At 51.6% G+C, this 19,531-nt stretch overlaps 1 protein-coding gene across 3 annotated transcripts in view; it reads right to left on the bottom strand.

Moving 5' to 3' along the window:
- The window catches only part of CAD (carbamoyl-phosphate synthetase 2, aspartate transcarbamylase, and dihydroorotase), a 47,338-nt gene extending 45,755 nt beyond the window's left edge, over nt 1-1,583 (bottom strand). For all 3 annotated transcript variants that reach the window (XM_032972947.2, XM_032972954.2, XM_032972963.2), the window contains exon 1: nt 646-1,583. In XM_032972947.2, the coding sequence (XP_032828838.2) occupies nt 646-727 (82 nt within the window). In that variant the 5' untranslated portion in view covers nt 728-1,583. The remainder of the gene's footprint in view (nt 1-645) is intronic.
- Nucleotides 1,584-19,531: the final 17,948 nt, after the last annotated feature.

Below are 19,531 nucleotides of genomic sequence, written 5' to 3'. Positions count from 1 at the left end.
CAAGTGCTGTTTGCGAGCACCTATTAAGTGCCAGCACAGCGGACGAGGGAGTCGGTGGCCAGCACCAAAGCCGGCAGCCTTTGACTCCCCAGCGGCGATCTTTACGACACACCGCATCAGCAGGCACTCATTTGAGGCCGAGTGGACCCAGGGGTGGCCCAGAACCGGTTTCAGATAATCGTCACTGGTGTTGGCCGTGAGCGGGACTCGAACTCGGGTTCGTAGCGCAGTGGTGGTGGGTGTCGGTGTGGTCAGAACCGCCTTTGTCTACTACCGATGCTAATTAATTCAGAAGGTTCCCAGTTCAGGCCGCGTCGACCTAGCGGGGACCCAAGCCAGGTTCGGATGCCGCGCGTGCCACGGTCACCCGCGGGCAGGATATCGGACCGTCGTCAGTGGAACTTACGTTGAAAAACCCATTGTATCGATCCACTGCTGGATGAAAATGGACTCATGGTTGCGTGGGGTGGTGAGGGTTGCTTGTCCATACTTCACCACGCTCGTCAATGCGGGCGGGTGGTGCCACCCCTCATATGGCACTTTACGCAAGTAACACAACAAATACGCGGCGTTCAATTACCGTCGTCAATTCAATTGGAGGGGGGGTGGAGTGTGTGGGAAAAGATAAAAAAAACATTCACCCACCGACTTCTCCCGCCACACTCCTGGAGGCCCCGAAGAGCTTCCCCGGCATGGCAGTGCCATCCTCCAGGTACAGCGTGGCCATGGCTCCCACTCCTCCTCACTCTCGCAACAGACCACCGCCTTTTCCCTGCGCCTCTTTGCCTCTTGCAATGCTGCCCACTGGCTCCTACACACACACAATGCTGCCCACTGGCTCCTACACACACACTATGCTACCCACTGGCTCCTACACACACAATGCTGCCCACCGGCTCCTACACACACAATGCTGCCCACCGGCTCCTACACACACTATGCTGCCCACCGGCTCCTACACACACTATGCTGCCCACCGGCTCCTACACACACTATGCTGCCCACTGGCTCCTACACACACAATGCTGCCCACTGGCTCCTACACACACACTATGCTGCCCACCGGCTCCTACACACACAATGCTGCCCACCGGCTCCTACACACACTATGCTGCCCACTGGCTCCTACACACACAATGCTGCCCACTGGCTCCTACACACACTATAACGCTCCCCTTTAGCCCCGACCTGCCCCCATTGCTTCGCCTTGCTCGCTACGATCTCCTCACCGGCCTTGCCCCCTCTCTCTCTCTCTGTGCCCCTGCAAGTAGAATGCAGCGGTGGTTGCCTCTCGATCTCTCTCTCTCTCTCCACGTGGGTTGTCCTCCGCCTGCTTGATTATCGGCACGTTAGAGAGCTAACGAAACTCGTGTCTCTCAGAATTTATCTCCTTTTTAAACTATTACAAAATACACTCTGGGCGCCCTGAGATTTTGAAAGCCTCGCATAAAGTACGAGAATAAAAGTTCGGTATTTCGTGTAGAATATTAAAACAGAGCCGAGCGCTGCGCCACCCACTTCGCAAGCACCCCGGCTCAGCCGTTGTGCGCGAATGAATCGCTGTTTGTAAAGCGCAGTGCAGATAAGCGCGGCGTGACGTAACCGCGATGATGGGCGTTTATAATCCGTAGGGCGGATAAGGCGGCGTGACGTCGCGCTTCGCGAGGGCCCCGCCCCCATGCGCCCCGCCCACCCACGGAGTTTAAGATTTCGCAGTGCGGATAAGAGGGCGGTGGCACCGCCGCCTTTGGAAGTTGACGGCCCCACGTGTTTTGGGTACGTGTATAATTCATAGTGTTGATAAGCGCCTTGCGATATAACTTTTCTCCGGATTTAAAAATAAGACGCTGGAAGATAAAAAAAAATCCTGAATTATATCGCTTACTAGTGGGAAGTACCCGGCGTTGCGCGGGGGGAAAATATATTTCAAAACTTGTTATAAAAACATACAATACACATATACAAGTGTAGTGGGTTCACGGGACACGGAGACGGTGGAGTAGAAGCAGTACTGTTTAACTTAACAAAGGTTACACTGGAAGGGGTAACAGCCCCTTCACCCGTATACACGCTGGGACACCCCCTAGGCTATCTAGCCTAATTCCTGTGCTCCCAGTTCCTCCAGCTACAGGCGCTAGAGGAGGCTATCTGATCTGGCCCTGGTCAAGCACAGATCACGGCACCCCACCAACCAGACCGACCCTTAAATGGGCTCCGGCTCTGAGGCTCTGGGGCCACACGACTGGCTTACCCTGCCGGCCCTCAAAAGGACAGCGGTCAGGAAAGTCCCAGGGTCTATCTAGCCGGTCTTCCTTCTTCACTGGTTCTTCATTCTTGGCCCCAACACACTGCCCCGAGCTCTCTGGCTCCCCACCCTTCATACCCATACACTACTGAGGGCGGGGCTATAGCGGACGTGGTTGTAGCCACCATGTTGTGATTGTGTGTTACCTTCCCACACTGTGTGTTTCCTTCCCACAACACCCCTACGGGTGTGACTGTGTGTTACCTTCCCACAACACCCCTACATCACCCCCTCCTGTACAGCCAACAGCCGTCCCGGCTGCAACAATATTGAACAATAAACAACGCAACAAAACCCCAACCGTGTGTGCCTCATGACAACCAAATGCCCCAATTAATAACCCAACCCACCTATACAAACATACACTATATACAGGATATATATCCCCCCCCCCCCGCATTCAACCGGAGTCACCCGTCAGCGCAGCAAAAGGAGACGTAACAGGTGAGTAGAACAGTGTGAACAGAACAAGTGCAACCAGAAGGCAACATTACAAAAACCGGCGCGTTTTGGCACGAGTCCGTTTTGCGGGGCCATCGTAGGGTGGGAAACCGGTCGGGCCGGCGGTGGGCGCTGTCCGATCGGGTGCGCAACCCTCCGACATCCCGGGAGGACAATCCCCGTCCCCGCCGGGTGGCGCAGGCGGCTGGGAGGCCGTCATTCTCGAGGCACCTGAAGGCGGAACAGTTAATGACATATCAGGGGCAGGCGGTGAAGTCGCCGTCCGGGAGTCAGCGGACACATCACATGCTCGGCCTGTGTAATGTGGTGGAGGGATGCGCGGTGCCACAAATGGCTTCAGGCGCGAGGGGTGTACATACCAGTGACGTTTCCCCCACTGGATACGAATACACTGTGGCCGTATGACCTGCACAATTTCCACAGGACCCCTCCATGGCCGCAACAATTTTGCCGAGGTTGCCAACGGTACTTGAGGGCAGTGCAGCCCGGCTCTGTCACCCGGTCTCCACGCATGTGTGCGTGACTGGCGCGATCGCAACCTCTCGTTAGCCTTCTGTCGGGAATTAGAGTTTTGGGCGGCTGCCTCTCGCGCCTCGGTCAACCTCAGGATATAAAATTTGACATGGTCAGCCAATTTCGATTTTTCGTTTGGTTTGGAAACCCGCAGCTGAGTCTCAATAGGTGGATCAACATCGCGACCGTACATCAGAAAGAACGGCGAGAATCCGGTCGCCGCGTGAGGAGCCATTCTGTAGGCAGCCAAAACCCCCGAGATCTGAAGGTCCCAATCGGTCTGGGAGTCACACACTTGGTGACACAACATGGACATGAGGGTCCTATGAAGACATTCCACCATTCCATCCGTTTGTGGGTGATAGGGGGAAGTACGGATTTTTTTAGTACCGAGGAGTGCACACACCTCGTGCAGAAGGATGCCAGAGAAGTTCTTCCCTTGGTCAGTCAGCAGCCGTTCGGGAGCACCTTTGTCGAGGACATAGCCCTGGACAATGGCCTCGGCGATGGCTGCTGCTGACTGGTTGGCAACCAGCAGGTACTTATTACCCCTAGGGGTCGCAGGGAAGGGCCCCAATATATCGAGTGCGACAAGTTCATTAACTCGAGAGACCGTAATAGATTGTATCGGCGGAGAGGCGCCCCTCGCTGGTGGTTTCCGTTGGGCGCACTGAGTACATGCACCCAGGAGGTCATCCACATCCCTTGCCATGCCCCGCCAGAAGAAATCCAGCTGGAGCATGGCAAGGGTCTTGTTGGTCCCTAGGTGCAAAAGTCGCTCGTAAGCAGCCCACACGGCCTTACCCCGCAGAGCAGAAGGCACCGCCAGCCTGTGTCGGCGGGCCCTCCCATCCCAATGCATAAGGAGCCCCTGGTGCAGCCCGAACGAATAAACCTCCGTCACCCCCTCATGGAACTCCCTGCGCGACGGCGCGACGCGAGGAGGGACGCGTCCTCCATCTGGAGGTGCCCCCATTCCGTAACAGTCAATCCCAGCAAGGAGTCCTCTCCCCCCTGCTCGATAGGACCCGCAGACAAAGGGTCCTCGGTGGCGGCAGCAAGAATCGGAACATTTAAAGCAGAGCTGTCATCTGGCGGCGTACAACGCCCCGATCCCATGAGACAAGCGCAATCTGAAGCGGGTGGCAGGCGAGACAGCGCGTCCGCATTAGTGTGTCGAACACCCTTCCGATATTTGGTTGTGAAATCATAGTCCTGAAGGACCTCGAGCCATCGAGACAATTGCCCCGAAGGCTGTTCCACCCGCAAGGCATATTGCAATGCCGCGTGGTCTGTACGGACGGCGAAGTGCCGGCCGTACAGATATGGCCGATATTGTTGTATAAAAAATACAATGGCTAACAGCTCCCGACGGGTGACGCAGTATCTCTGCTCCCCCGGAGACAAGACCCTACTGCCCTAAGCCACAACGCGCTCCACATCACCAACAACCTGTGAGAGCACACCCCCAATACCCGTATTACTGGCGTCCGTATCGAGCAGGAAGGGTTCGGAAAAATCGGGGTAGCTCAATGGTGGGGCCCCCACGAGAGCGTCGCGAAGGGAACGGAAAGCGATCTCCTCGACCTGGCCCGAGTGAAATTTCACTCCCTTTGCCGTCAGGGCATGTAAAGGTTTAGCAATGGTCGCGAAGTCCGCAACGAACCGCCGGTAATAAGATGCGAACCCAATGAAACTCCTCAACTCAGCCACCGAGGTGGGGGTCGGCCAGGAGCTGACACACTGCGTTTTTGCGGGATCGGTGGATATGCCCGATCGGCTGACAATGTGCCCTAAATACCGCACGGATTCTTGGAGCAAGTGGCACTTCTGTGGTTCGAATTTAAAATTTGCAGCGCGCATTTTGAGGAACACAGCGCGCCCTCAAAAGGTGTTTGTCAAACGTTTTGCTAAATACAATTACATCGTCCAGATAGATCAGACAAACGTCCCATTGTAAGCCAGCTAAAACCAGTTCCATAAGGTGCTGAAATGTCGCCAGAGCGGAGTGTAATCCCATAGGCAACCGGTTAAATTGAAATAGGCCGTGTGGTGTACGGAATGCAGTCTTTGGTCTGGACTCGTCATCCAATGGAAGTTGCCAGAATCCTGACAACAAGTCCAATGTAGAGAAAAATTGTGCCCCTGCTAGAGCATCCAGAGATTCGTCCATTCAAGGGAGCGGATATACATCGGCCACCGAGATTTTATTTAGGCGACGAAAATCCACATAAAATCTCATGGACCCATCGTGCTTTTTCACACGTACTATGGGCGCCTCCCACGGACTGGTGGAAGGAGATATAATTTCTGCAGCCAACATGTCATCCACAGCCGTCTTAACATGATACGTTTCGGCAGGGCTCAACCGAAAAGGATTCTGACGTACCGGGGCATTTGCACCCGTGTCGATATGGTGACGCAGCAAATTTGTACACCCAATATCATATTTGTGCTTGCTAAAGACGTCAGCGAATTCAATCAAAAGGTTCCGTAATCCAGCACGTTGGGAGTCGCATAGATCGTTCGTTCCTGAACACAGTGCGTCCATCCAACTATCGTCCTCAATGGAACATGGCCGAGTTGGAAGGTCGGTCCCCACATGTCCCATAACAGTTTCTGCTACGGGTACCAGCGTCGCGTGTGCAAGCACGGTCCCCTAAGGAACCACAGCCGTCTGCACCCCGACATTAAGGACCATGATGAACGAGTCATCGCTCCCCTTCACAATCGTTTGAGCGGCCACCAAATCCAGCCCGTTTTTCCCAGCCTTTGAGGGCCCTAACAGAACGCCATGGTCCGAAACACCCGGCGCGAAAGGTCGACGCAACCGAAGAGGTACGAGCATTTGCGCACCCGGTGGCACACGCACAGTACGAGTGACGAATGCCTGTATCGTCGCGCAGGCCGTCCTTGAGGTGATGGGGGAAGGCAGGAACGTTATACGTCGGCCCAAAGGGAGCTCAATGCATCCCTGGTCAATCAATATTTTAATCGGCATTTTGGCCAAAAAGTCTGTCCCCAACAAGCACGGAACCGCCATCGAGGATGAGACTAATATTGGCCCAGATAATTTGATATCCCCAATGCAAATTTGTGTTCGGATTTGGCCTATAATACCCAACGAACCCCAGTTTGCTGCGTAACACGGAACGTCGACTGGCAGCAAGGGGTGGCTCTGAACGGGGAGGATATTATAGATCAAATCCGACACAATCGTTGCCGATGCCCCCGTATCGACAAGGCCACGCACCTCAACCCCATCGATATGACCCGCAACAACGGACGAACCCGCCGACGCAGCAACAACTCGGTAAGCCAATTCAGACCACTGACCCGGCCCGAGCACCCTCTCGACCCCGCCACAACATGATGAACTGGCGGCTGTGCCACGAGATCTGTACATCGAAGCGCGTGAGATAGTGACAGGTGTGTGCACAGACCAAGCATGTGGGGTGCCGCGACTTGCCGGAGTTTGATGCGAAGGCTTGTAGGCTGGAGCGCCGTCCGGCCGGGGTCCTGATGGTCGCTGTCGCGGCGCTCGGCATCCCGAAGCCACGTGGCCCTTGAGGCCACAGTTGTAGCAGGTGACGAGTGTACCCGCCGTCTTGGGTTGCTCCTGGTGGCTCGATGTCGTTCGAGCCGGCCTCCCTCCGGATCTCCACTCTGCAGGGCGACCCACAGCGAAGATCTCCTCGGACGAGGGGATGGTTGACGTCCCAGCGCACACCGCAGCTGCACCGTTGGAGACGAGAGGTGGTCGACATTGTGACAGCAGATGTGCGTGTATGTTCCTTGCTGCCCGCAAGGAACACATGTCCGCGTCGTCCGCTGCGATGATAACGACCTGCAGGTCCTGAGCCAGCGCCACAAGTTTTTCTGTAACCATCGCGTCCACCCCCTCGCAGTTCATGCGCGGGAAAGCCGCTTTTGCACGGGCCAGGAGAGCCGTGCAGTACGCAAGTGGCGACTCTTTCTGACCCCTGCGCCGCTCATGGAATAGTTGGCGACAGTCCGATGGCGGCCCGTAGACAGTGGCGAGGACTCGGAGCGCCGACTGCAGTGTAGCACGCGCCGACTTGGGGGCCGTGATGAGGGTGGCGAGAGCGTCATCATCCAATGTGGCCGGTAAGGCAAACAGCGCCTCGTTGTCCGTCCACCCGGACATCTCTTGATGAGCGAGGAAGCGACGTTTAAAGGCCCCCCAGTCGCCCCCGTCGGACACAAATTATTTTAACACAGGCAAGCGCTGTTGGAACGATGGCTCCGTTTCCAACAACCGCTGCGCGTCGTTCCCGCCGTTTTTGTCATTACTGGAGGGGATGGGGGTCCCTATCGGCGGTCGCACAGTTGATGACATTGCGCCTGCCGATTGGTCCTGGCGGTGAACGTCCATCGGTGATGACGTTATGGCCGGTGATTGGCCCCCGCTGTCCACGCGGTGCTGTAGCCCTCCAATCTTCGTAGAAGACACCGCCGTGGCGGCGAATCCAAATTCTGGCGGCTGTGTTCTGGCGGGAACGGCCGTTGACCGGCGTTCTTCGCCATGCCGCATCGGCACCCCCAACCCCGCGCAGTTAATTTCTTCCAGCGTGGATGCCACGGCGTATAGCAACTCGGCAAGACGGGAGTGAGCCGCCCGTAACCCGTCCCCTAACGGTGGGACTCCGCCAGCTGTGGCAGCTGTTGGGACGCCTGTGGCATTTCGGGATCGTCAGCCAAGTCTACTGGCGCTGTCCCAGCTGCCCTAGCAGAGTCATCTTCCTCCCCAGGTTCTTGCGAGCGGTTTGCGTGTCTTGTGTCCATTATAAAGACCACTCCTGACACCAGTTGTAGTGGGTTCATGGGACACGGAGACGGTGGAGTAGAGGCAGCACTGTTTATTGAAGCTTGACAAAGGTTACACTGGAAGGGGTAACAGCCCCTTCACCCGTATACACGCTGGGACACCCCCTAGGCTATCTAGCCTAATTCCTGTGCTCCCAGTTCCTCCGCTACAGGCGCTAGAGGAGGCTATCTGATCTGGCCCTGGTCAAGCACAGATCACGGCACCACACCAACCAGACCGACCCTTAACAGGGCTCCGCCTCTGAGGCTCTTGGGCCGCACCACTGGCTTACCCTGCCGGCCCTCAAAAGGACAGCGGTCAGGGAAGTCCCAGGGTCTATCTAGCCGGCCTTCCTTCTTCACTGGTTCTTCATTCTTGGCCCCAACACACTGCCCCGAGCTCTCTGACTCCCCGCTCTTTATACCCATACCCCACTGAGGGCGGGGCAATAGCGGACGTGGTTGTAGCCACCATGGTGTGATTGTGTGTTACCTTCCCACACTGTGTGTTTCCTTCCCACAACACCCCTACGGGTGTGACTGTGTGTTACCTTCCCACACTGTGTGTTACCTTCCCACAACACCCCTACACAAGTACTAAGCTATTGTGAAAGCCCGGCGTTCCGTTTGTCTGTCCATTTGTCCATCAAAAAATTTATAAGAGGCTTGAAGAAGCCCTGAATCAAGAAGTAATAGAAAGTGGCGGGTAAATAGTTGATCTAAAAGATTTCTGAAAATTGTCGACCCCCCCCTCAAAAAATATTTCCCCCCCCCCCCCGTAGGCATATATTCCTAAACACCCTACATACAATAGAGTATCTGACTCTATAGTAGTATCTACTGATTGCATAGTAATATATATTGACCCTACAGTAGTATCTACCGACTCTATAGTAGTAACTACTAACTCTACAGTAGTATCTACTGACTCTATAGTAGTATCTACTGATTCTATAGTATCACTAGACCTCCTTTGCCAGTACCAAAATATAATAGGGTTTTCCATAATCCTCTAATTTACTGATTGGACCAATTAGTTTCAAGGACAATGCATATATTATCATAGTATGTTTTTTGTTTGCATTTTGACTGCAGGTATTGTGGTCAATGCAGATATGAATCCTTGTAAAAAAGTTTCAGTTTTGTTGCCAGAAAAAAGGGGAAAACCCTATTATTATTGACTCTATAGTAGTATCTACTGACTCTACAGTAGTATTGTGGTGCCACAGCAGCGAAGCCGCTCCGTCGGAGCCGTGCCTGCAACTGTGATGCCGCAGCAGCGAAGCCGTCCTGACGACGCCGTGGCCGCGACGCCGTCACCTCCGAGCGACAGGGCCGACACTGCTCTTCCCTCACCACCCCCCGCATGAACACACACACACCCCCACATAGAGCCCCGAGGGGAGGTCACCTGGCCGACAGGTTTTCACCCAGAAGCCCTCTCATGGGACCAAACTTCACGGTTTCCTGCGACCAGGGAATTGGGCGACCTCCCCCGAGGCTAACGTGCACCGTGGCGCCGTGACTTGGGTCGTAATTACATGGTCACGACGGGGCTGCTGAGCCACTGCGGGTATAAAACACCCCCAACACACACGGGTCAGCAGGCAGGTAGGAGGGGACGGAGTCACGAACGGCAGGAAAAACAGGGCCGGTCCTCTGATTGGTAGGACAGATGCGCTTGTTTAGAGGGTAAAAAGCGGATGTCTGAGAGAACATCGGTCCGGGGAGAGTGGCGGGAAATCCGAGCCACCTGATTGGACGGGAGGCCAGCGGATCAGCGCCGATGTATCTTTGATGTAGAGGACAATAAAAAGGGTAGAGGAGGAAGGCAGAGTTAGTTCGGATTGTACTCAAGCCAGGCTCGGGGCCGTCGGCTTCCCAGCGACTCGAACGTCCGTGTGACGAGTCGAAGTGCAGCGAGGATCCGACCCAGCAGCTCCATACGAGTCAAACCGTGAGTACCCGAGAGGGAGATATTGAGGCCATTGTGAGATTGTCTTAGGAGGGTGATTTTAAAGAGGCGATACAGATCGGGTCTTAGACCATATAGGGAGATAGGTTAGACCTGTCGTGGTGACCCAAACTGACTCGGGTAATTTAGCCTCGGACTTGCCGAGAATAAACTGTTGGGGATCAATAAACCTTGTCGTGTGGTTTCTGCGAGGGTGGGACGGATGCATGTTGGTGCGCGTCGTTGTACCCTGTGTTCGTGCATGTGTGTGTATTTACCCACGTGTTTGCACTCGCCCATGCATGTAGCTCGTGGTTAGCGTGTGCGTGTGGTGAGCAGCGGCAGACTCGTACAGGGGCACGTGAGATTACTCATACGCCCCTTTCGTTTAACGTGTGCATGAGGCAAACAGGCGGCGTACACGCGAGATTATTCGTACGGCCTTTTGTTTAGCGTGTGCGTGGGGTGAACGGGCGGCGTGCCTGTGAGTTTGTTCATACAGCCCTTTAAATAAATCTCCGAGACAACCCCCAATCGGCTGCGCGTGTGCGAGTGAGGCCCCTGCCCCCTGACCCCCGACCCCAAGTCCCGCGCGTGCGATTGGTGCGTGGCACGGGAGAGGAGCGCGGTCGGATTTTGAGTGAGTGTGCGCGGAGATTGTGTGACTTGATCCCAGGTGGCTAAGCACTAGCCACGGATCATGCCCCGAGGGGCCGCAGCGAAGGAGGGGGGAGTCGGTGAGCAGTAACCCTCCCCAGGACACGAAAGAGGGGAGCAGTGGGTCGCACGTGAGCGAGGAGACGGGGGTCAGCCTCCCCAACAATATCTACAGACTCTACAGTAGTAACTACTAACTCTACAGTAGTATCTACTGACTCTATAGTAGTATCTACTGACTGGAGTAGTATTTACTGACCATAGTAGTATCTACTGACAGTAGTAGCACCTAACTATACAGGAGTATCTACTGACTCTATATTAGTATCTACTGAATCTATAGTTATATCTATTGACTCTATAGTAGTATCCACTGACTATAGTAGTAATGACTAACTCTAAAGTAGTATCTGCTTACTCTATAGCAGTATCTACTTACTCTACAGTAGCCTCTACCGACTCTGCAGTAGTATGTCCTGACTCTATAGTCGTAACTACTGACTCTATAGTAGTATCTAGTGACTCTATAGTCGTTTTTACTGACTGCAGTAGCATCTACAGACTCTATAATAGTATATATCGAGTTTATAGCAGTAACTACTAACTCTACAGTAGCATGTACTGGCTGTAGTAGTAGCTATACTAACTCTATAGCAGTGTGTACTGGCCACAGTAGTAGCTATACTAACTCTATAAGTGTGTACTGGCCGTAGTAGTAGCTATACTAACTCTATAGCACTGTGTACTGGCTGTAGTAATAGCTATACAAACTCTATAGCAGTGTGTAATGGCTGTAGTAGTAGCTATACTATATAATAGTAATCTTTGGTTCTTTCGGTAAAGTCACGTAGATAGAAAAATAATAAAAAATAAAGTGAATAAAACTAGCCTGGTTCTTAATCGGAGTGTACTGGCAGTCTATAATGTAGACTGCCAGTACACTCACCGAGGTTAGGAACCAGGCTACAGTCTACATTATAGACTGCCAGTATGCTCACCGAGGTTAAGAACTAGGCTACAGTCTACATTATAGACTGCCAGCACACTCACCCAGATTAATAACCATTGCTACAGTCTACATTATAGACTGCCAGTACATTCACTCCGATTCAGAACCAGGTTACAGTCTACATGAGTGTTTTTGTTATTATTTTTATTCACTTCTTTTTTTTATTTTTTTTCCATCTACGTGACTTTACCGAAAGAACCAAAGAATAGGAATTCGTGCAGTCATTAAAGTTTTAAGTCAAAATCTATAATTGTGTAATGAGAGAGCACACCAACATACGGAGGGCTGCATAGGCATTGCCGCATCGGTCATAGCCAATCAGGGCTACGGGTTCGATCTGGGCCACAGTTCATGGGCGGAGCTCAGGGGTACATGCGGGAACCATCGAGAAGGTTCTGAAGGGGGCGTGGTTAGAGGCGGGGCTTCGCTCCACCAAGGAGGATATAAGGAAAGGCAGGAGGAGGAGGGGTTCGGTGTGGAAGCCTGGGTCTGGACTGCATCTCCGCCATCTCGTCAGCCACCGACCACGTGGCAGCCGCGGGCAAAGCTCTCCCGATTCCCAGCACGCCGTCGACCAGCGGTGCGCGGGGAAGCGAGAGCGAGGGAAGCCGCGCGGGAACGGAGGGGCAGAGATCGCGTGCATGCGGCGAGAGGAAGAGAGGGTGACCATCTAAAGAGAGTGCGGAGCTGAGCAGTCATAACTAATAAAGAAAGGACGCAAGTCTCAACGTGTCGTGGAAGTCGTTTATTACAATAGTACTAACTTCACAGAGTGTAGTGGTGAGGCCTAGTCCCGCGAAGAGCCCCGGCCTCGCCTAGATTGCCCAGCCGGCCGAGGTGGCACCTTGGCAGGCTGGGGCTGGCTGCTACCCCCCCCCCCACCCACGATCCCCCCGCCCGCTCTACAGTAGTATCTACGGCCTATAGTAGTAGCATCTAGCGACTCTATAGTCGTAACGGCACACATTGGGGTGGGGGGGGAGAAGAGGACATGACACTATGAAGAATTTACCTCAGTCTTGTGTATATGTATTTAGCATTTTTAGCGTGAATGATACATTTTCCCGGCCCCCACCGATCGCGTGTGCGTTGCAAGGGCAACCACGGGTTACCTGTCTCGCGCATGCGCAGATGCGTGTTTTGGCACGTGTTCAGCGTAGTACAATAAATAGTACAAAAAATGTTATTTAACTACTTTAAATTTTGATTTAAAGCTTTCGTGACTGCAGGGATTCATTTTCTTGGTTATATCGGTAAAGTCACGTAGAAGGGAAACAATAAAATAATACAAATATAAAACAATAAAATTCTCACGACGTTTTGATTGCAACACAAGCAATCATCATCAGGTGTGAAAACCACAGAAGAAAATCTTCTTGCTGTGGTGAACAACGTACAATTACTGAGTAAAATAATGTATTTTTATTACATTCCCGTCAATGTTCTCCATCTTCTGAAAACCACAGCAAGAAATTTTTCTTGCTGTGGTTTTCACACCTGATGATGATTGCTTGTGTTGCAGTCGAAACGTCGTGAGAATTGTATTGTTTTATATTATTATTATTTAATTGTTTCCCTTCTACGTGACTTTACCAAAAGAACCAAGAATATGAACTACTTTAAAGTTGACGGATGTGAAATCGGAACAGCGCTGGCTCACCCCCCGGGCTTATCGCGTGGTATCTGGGTTACTTTTTAAACGTAAACCCCACGGTTTGTGAGTTAAATCCTTCGCAGGCTTCGTCCACAGTCGGACGGACAGACAAAAATGGCTTACACAGGGTAAGAAGGTGAGGGTCGGATGGGTGTGAGCGAGATCAGCTTTGTAGAGCTTTATTGACACCCGGCGCTGGGAGTGCGTCGCGCGATCCGGAACAACAGGTCACTTAAATTATAATTTGGCACATTCGTTTAGCTTTGGATAACATTTATCTGATGAATATATTCCACAATACAGTGTTATGTTTAGCCGATGAAAATGATATACGTTGTGAATGGAATACAAAGTCACCGGGGTCATCGTATAGCTTAACCACTATATTATACAAGGCTGTGGGTTACGTGTAAATATAGATACTATATAACCCCCCTCTCCCCCCCAAAAATAGACAAAACTACAGTTACTGTACCACGCACGTGTGTGTACTCACACCGTTGGTAAGTTAATCGGCTTCGTCCACGTGGTGACGCTGTTTGAATACGTAGTGTCTATAAGCGCGCGTGTCTCATGCCAATAGTTGTGCTGTAATAGCATTGCACTGTTCCGTTGGATTTAAAAATAAAAGAGTTAAACACAGCTGTGAACCCATGCGTTTCACCCGTGTTCCTGTACAGGGAAATTTAGTTTTTATGTCCATACGGCGAACAGCCGTTTCAATACGGACAAACATTTTTATTGTCTATTTGTGTTCGTCTCTTGTGGTGGGACTTTGTCGGATGAACGTTGAGATTTATAAGGGGCACGGGGTAACCAATGAGGTCTGCATTGGTCTGTAATAAGGTAGGGCACTGATAAGGGGTTGGGGGCCGTCCATAAATGACGTCACGCACCTGGGGGGGGGTCAGACATTTGTGACGATGTGACGAGGGGGAGGGAGAAGTGTGACGTCACATCAAAATAAATATAGACAACACGTTCTACTTAAATAGACTTTTTGATGTTTTCTCCTACATCAGAGTGCAGCGGCACATTAAATACGCACTACAACGACAATAGTTTATAGCGATTTGAAGCATGTTTTATTTTGGGGGGGGGGGGCAGAGCTTTATGACGTCATGTTTGAGAGGGGGGGTCTGACTTTTTGTGACGCCGTGTGACGAGGGGGGGGGTCAAAAATTGTCCAAAATCGCGTGACGTCATTTATGAACGGCCCCAAATGTGTAAAACAAATTATGCAAAATTCCCATCAACATTTCCCGAATACACATTCTGGTCGTCTGCTAGTGCTTGGGCCACCATCAAAATACATTTCAGCATACGTGCCCGACAAAACAAGCAGCCGTGATAGATAACTGTGGACCGGTCCCCTGCTTATTAGGACTCATCAGTGCATTATAGTCGCCAATGCTCACTGCTGCAAAGTGTTACCCCTCCGGGAGCCACGTATGTGGAGTCTCCACTACCACACGATGGGTGAGGCCCATCAGCTTGGCTAATATAACCCAGCAAACACGTCGCGAAATGTGTAAATGACCAGAGCGACAGACAACCTATCGCGAACAGAAACATTTCACCTTTTGGCGAGAGCTCACGACGAGGCGATGGTGTTTGAAGAGGAAGTTCCGGCAGGTGGCAGCAGAGGAAGAGCCAACACGCGCGAGAGGACATCAATCATCCCCCTCCAACTTGCCGAGATGGAGCCATGAAGTCAATTCGCGTTGCCACGTGAATCGTTACAATTGCAAGACCGTGAGAGACGGCGAACTGCTTGGGGGAGTAAGGGGCAAGCCTCGCCCACAAGTGGATAGATCGTGGCAGATGGTGAATTTTGAAAATTGTATAAGCAGTCTTGTATATACGGAATAGTAATAGTGTTCTGTCACAATACTGCATGCAAGGTAGTAAAACAACTCCACGTATAGATTGCTTATATATTTTATATATAGATACCCCTCCCTTTAAGGGGGTGTTTACCACCCCTAACAGAACATCAGAACTCCCCCCCTCCACCCCAACCAGAGTGCACCACGGCTCGCACAGATTCACCAACCAACTCTCGTTCCACTGATGTCTTCCGCTGTCATCCTTGGTCAGTGTTGGCAGGCTCCCATCGTCGGCCCTGTGGCGTAGCTATGGGCAAGGGTGTGTGAGCACGCGGTGCAACTCCCCCAGAGGACCACCCACACATTAGACAGCATGTTCCGCATGCGGCTGCTAGGGTGTTAACCAGAATACCTTCACATCACATTACGCCCGTGTTGGCCTCCCTGCACTGGCTTCCAGTTTCACATTGAATACAGTTTAAAATCATATTGTTAACTTACAAAGCAGTGAACCATCTTGCCCCTGCCCACATCATTTATATGCTGCACCCATATGTCCCCTCAAGGCCCCTAAGATCTGGGGATGCAGATCTTCTATGCATTCCCAAGTGACCGAGATTTGTTTCCCGTGTAGCAAACAGGCTATGGAACACTCTTCCACGAGACATCAGCGATCTCTGAGTCTGTGGACATGTTTTTAAATGCGTCTGAAAAGCTATTTACACGCTTCCGCTTACTAAACTTTTAGTTGATTTCGTGAATGGATTCTTAAAATGTATTTATATAATTATTGTTATGCTGAGTGTCTGCTGCTGCTGCTGTGTTCTTTATAGCGCTTTGAGATCCTTGATGGAAAGCGTTATAGAAATATAATTATTATCCCGACCCTGACTCGTGTATATTTGGAGTTTGCGTGGTCTCTCTCCCAGTGGACAAGTGGGTTCTCTCCGGGTCCTCCGGTTTTTCCCCTCCGCATTTATAAACACGCGTTTAGAGTACAATAATATTTGGCTGCTATAAATTTGCACATGACGATGAGCCACTTCGTTGAGCTGTTATTTGTGGCTAGGTCGCTTCTGAAAACAAGCTATATGGCTCAGTGGGCCTTACCTGGTAAATTAATGTAGTGTATAGTTAAATTGAATTCCTTGCATCAGGGCCCATGCCAGCCACGCGATGTCACTCTTTTCAATGGCTCCGGTTTTTGTTGTGCTGCCTCGATGTTACATTGAAACAAGGCTAGAGTTGCGGTGCACTTGATATATTTGTCTTCAAAGTAAAAATGTGTTTTTTATTGGTAACATCTCTGCCGTTTTGTAAATTGTTTGATTACAAATTGACTCATGAGTGAATGTGAGTGTCTGTGCGGTGCGGTGATGGCCACCCAGCCCATCATGTGCCGTGCCTGCTTTCATAGAATTGTCTCTTAAGGCTATACAGGGGATCTTTGTAGTGGTAAACGCACTACGCTATGAACCCAGTGCCCTGAATTTGACTCGTGCTCACGACCAATAACACTAACGAACTTGAACTGGTCATGGGCCTCCCCTAGGTCAATTCAGCCTCAAATGAGTACATGGTGCAGTGTGTAAAGATCAACACTGGGGAGACAAAGGCAGCCGGGCGTTGTTCTGGCCACCCACCCCCTCTTGTACCGTGTCGGCTTTCATATGTGCTTGCTACAGGAATTGCCCCAAAAGTCTGTGCAGGGTATAAGGAACATGATTGTACTTTAAATACTCTCGTGAACACCTTTGAAGGCCACCTTTGCTTCCCCGGTGCCGATTTTTACACACTGCACCATATTATACACCGTGGTAAGGCTGAGTCGACCTAGGGAAGACACATAACCGTTGCTGGTATCACTCGTCACTAGAGCCGTCCCTTGGGTATGGCGATTCGGGGCGACAGCCCCGGGCCCCGCGCTTTGGGGGTGGGGTCCTGCGCTTCGACGTCACAATGTCAGATGTAATACTTCCGGTTTAGTTTGAGGGCCCCGCACCCCCCTATGGACGGCTCTGCTCGTCGCTGATGTTTGCCGAGGCTGGGAATCCAACCCAGGCCGCCAGATTCCGAGGGCAGTGCGCAGTCCACTGCACCACTATCATTACTCCCAGTGCTGACACTGCGCTAAGCAGCGCTTGCCCCAACAGCCTATGTAGGCTATACACTGGGGAGTGGTGCCACAGACCCGGAGCAAAATCCACACGACGATGGGGAGAACATGCAAACTCCAAATATACCAGGGTCAGGGTCGGGATCGAACCCACAACATCCTGTATGCCGGGCAAGGTAGATTACATCTCGCCGTCGTGGAAGCCGCATCCCTGCCCCTCGTGCGCCGTCCAGGCCTTAACAGGTGCGATTTCTGTGCGTAATGTTGAGTGCGCATGAAGCATTTCCGTAAGCAGCTTTGGGGTCATCCCTTCGAGTCCCCAGCAATGTCATGACTAGGAGTCCATCGGATTACTGTGCCTTTATCCGTAAAGCTCTTATACAGTAGACTTATCTGATGTCGCTCTCACAATAATCAAAACCAGGGTGCTACTGTGTCTGTTGTCATGGTCCGATGGGTTTCCACGTCCTACCGAGTGTTGCTCGGCATCCAGTTCAGTTCAGTTCTTGAAGAAACTCGAGGCACGTGTCCCGAAATGCCAGATGTTGTGCTGAACAACACGCGGTAACAACCCGAAAACACATCGGAGAGGCAACAATGAAACATTGCACGGTTGATGAATGATGTTCTGGTACAGGTAGTGACCCTAAACCAGGGGTGGGGAACGTCCGGCCCGCGGGCCGTATGAGGCCCGCGAAATCATTTTGTCTCTGGCCCTGCCAAGTCAACCGCAGGCGGGACTCGAAATTCAATAAATCTCGGAGCAAACCTGGAAAAGCAGTTGCGAGTAGAAACATCATCAATAACCAGCTAACATCACACGCCTCACTAAAGAGAAGCAGTTCCAGTCACCGCATTACGGGCGAGTTAATTAAATGTTTGACCAAATATGACAGGCTAATTTTTTAAGTTGATAATTTTGTATGGCCCGCGAATGATGTTATAAATATCCAAATGGCCCTTGGCAGAAAAACAGGTTCCCCACCCCTGATGCAGAGGGATGAATGGTGGTGGTAGTGATATAGTGGTTTGGTTATTTGGTGAGAGTAATGGTGGTTATGATGGTGGCATTGTTTGTTAGTGGTGGCGATTGTGGTGGCAGAGTGTTGGCAGTCATAGTAGTGGACGTAACAATGGTAGTAATAATGGTGGCGGCGACTTTCATAGTGGTGATGACGATGGCGGTCTTGCCGTCATTGTTAGTGGTGGTGCTGGTGTTGGTGTGTGCTGGTGTTGGTGATGTGTCATGAGGATTGAACCTCAAGGTTCTCAAAACGAGGAAGAGCACCGATGCTCTTCAAACCGTACTGCACCCAGCTCCACATTTAGACATTGTAGGGTAACCTCGTCACTGTTAAAATACAGCACTCATTGACCTACTGGCAGGCAAATCCACTGAACGTCGAGTTATGCAGCATGGCCAAGTGTAGGACGAACACGATGGAACACCGTCTTAATTGGACAGACGGATTAGCATTACCCCCGCATGCGCGAGCCTGTTAGGCAGACTTAGCCAATAAAAAGTCGCGCGATGCCTCTTAGGATTCGCGCTAGTCCCGGTGGCGTTACGAGAGATGCGTAACCCAAAGTTCTTCTCTTGTAGCTACGTATGTGCGTTGAACTTCTTTCGCACCGTACGTAGCCAACCGTGCCAATCGGCGCTGCAGGGGAAGCACAACAAAATAAACACAAAAAAAACAGGAGCGGTGCTTTCTGGGGTGTCCCACTTGAGTCCTCAGCTTCGTTGGTGAGAAAAGAGATTTTAAAGCGATTTTCAAGCGCCCCCACCGAGCGCACGCCTCGTTTTTTGAACGGTACGGACGGAGGTGACACTGCGCTGACCTCACGGCTAGGCGCAGCCAGAAAACTGCCCTGCGACAAAATTATACTACAATGTAAATCACAATTTACACAAGCATTGTTCGTTTAAATTACGACATTGTCGTTGCAAATCACCGCGGATAACACTGAACAATTGTAATTGACCCCGAGCTTCTGCCAGAAGGGTGACTTTTATGATCTGCCTGTTTCAATATCCACCGCTGGATGTCATCACCCGTCATTCATGGGCCTGCCATGTCACAATCCATCTTCCCTCATGCACACGGTCGGATCTCTCTCCTATGAAGGATTTCTTGAGACTCGGCGAGACGTTCCGATTAAAATACAACACACGGCACGTCAATTTAAAACAAGCCGACAATA

The sequence above is a fragment of the Petromyzon marinus genome, chromosome 3, assembly GCF_048934315.1.
Source record: "Petromyzon marinus isolate PM22_M1 ecotype Great Lakes invasive population chromosome 3, UKy_Petmar_22M1.pri1.0, whole genome shotgun sequence".
In the NCBI taxonomy this organism is placed as follows: domain Eukaryota; kingdom Metazoa; phylum Chordata; class Hyperoartia; order Petromyzontiformes; family Petromyzontidae; genus Petromyzon; species Petromyzon marinus.
This window is presented reverse-complemented; position numbering and strand designations above follow the sequence as displayed.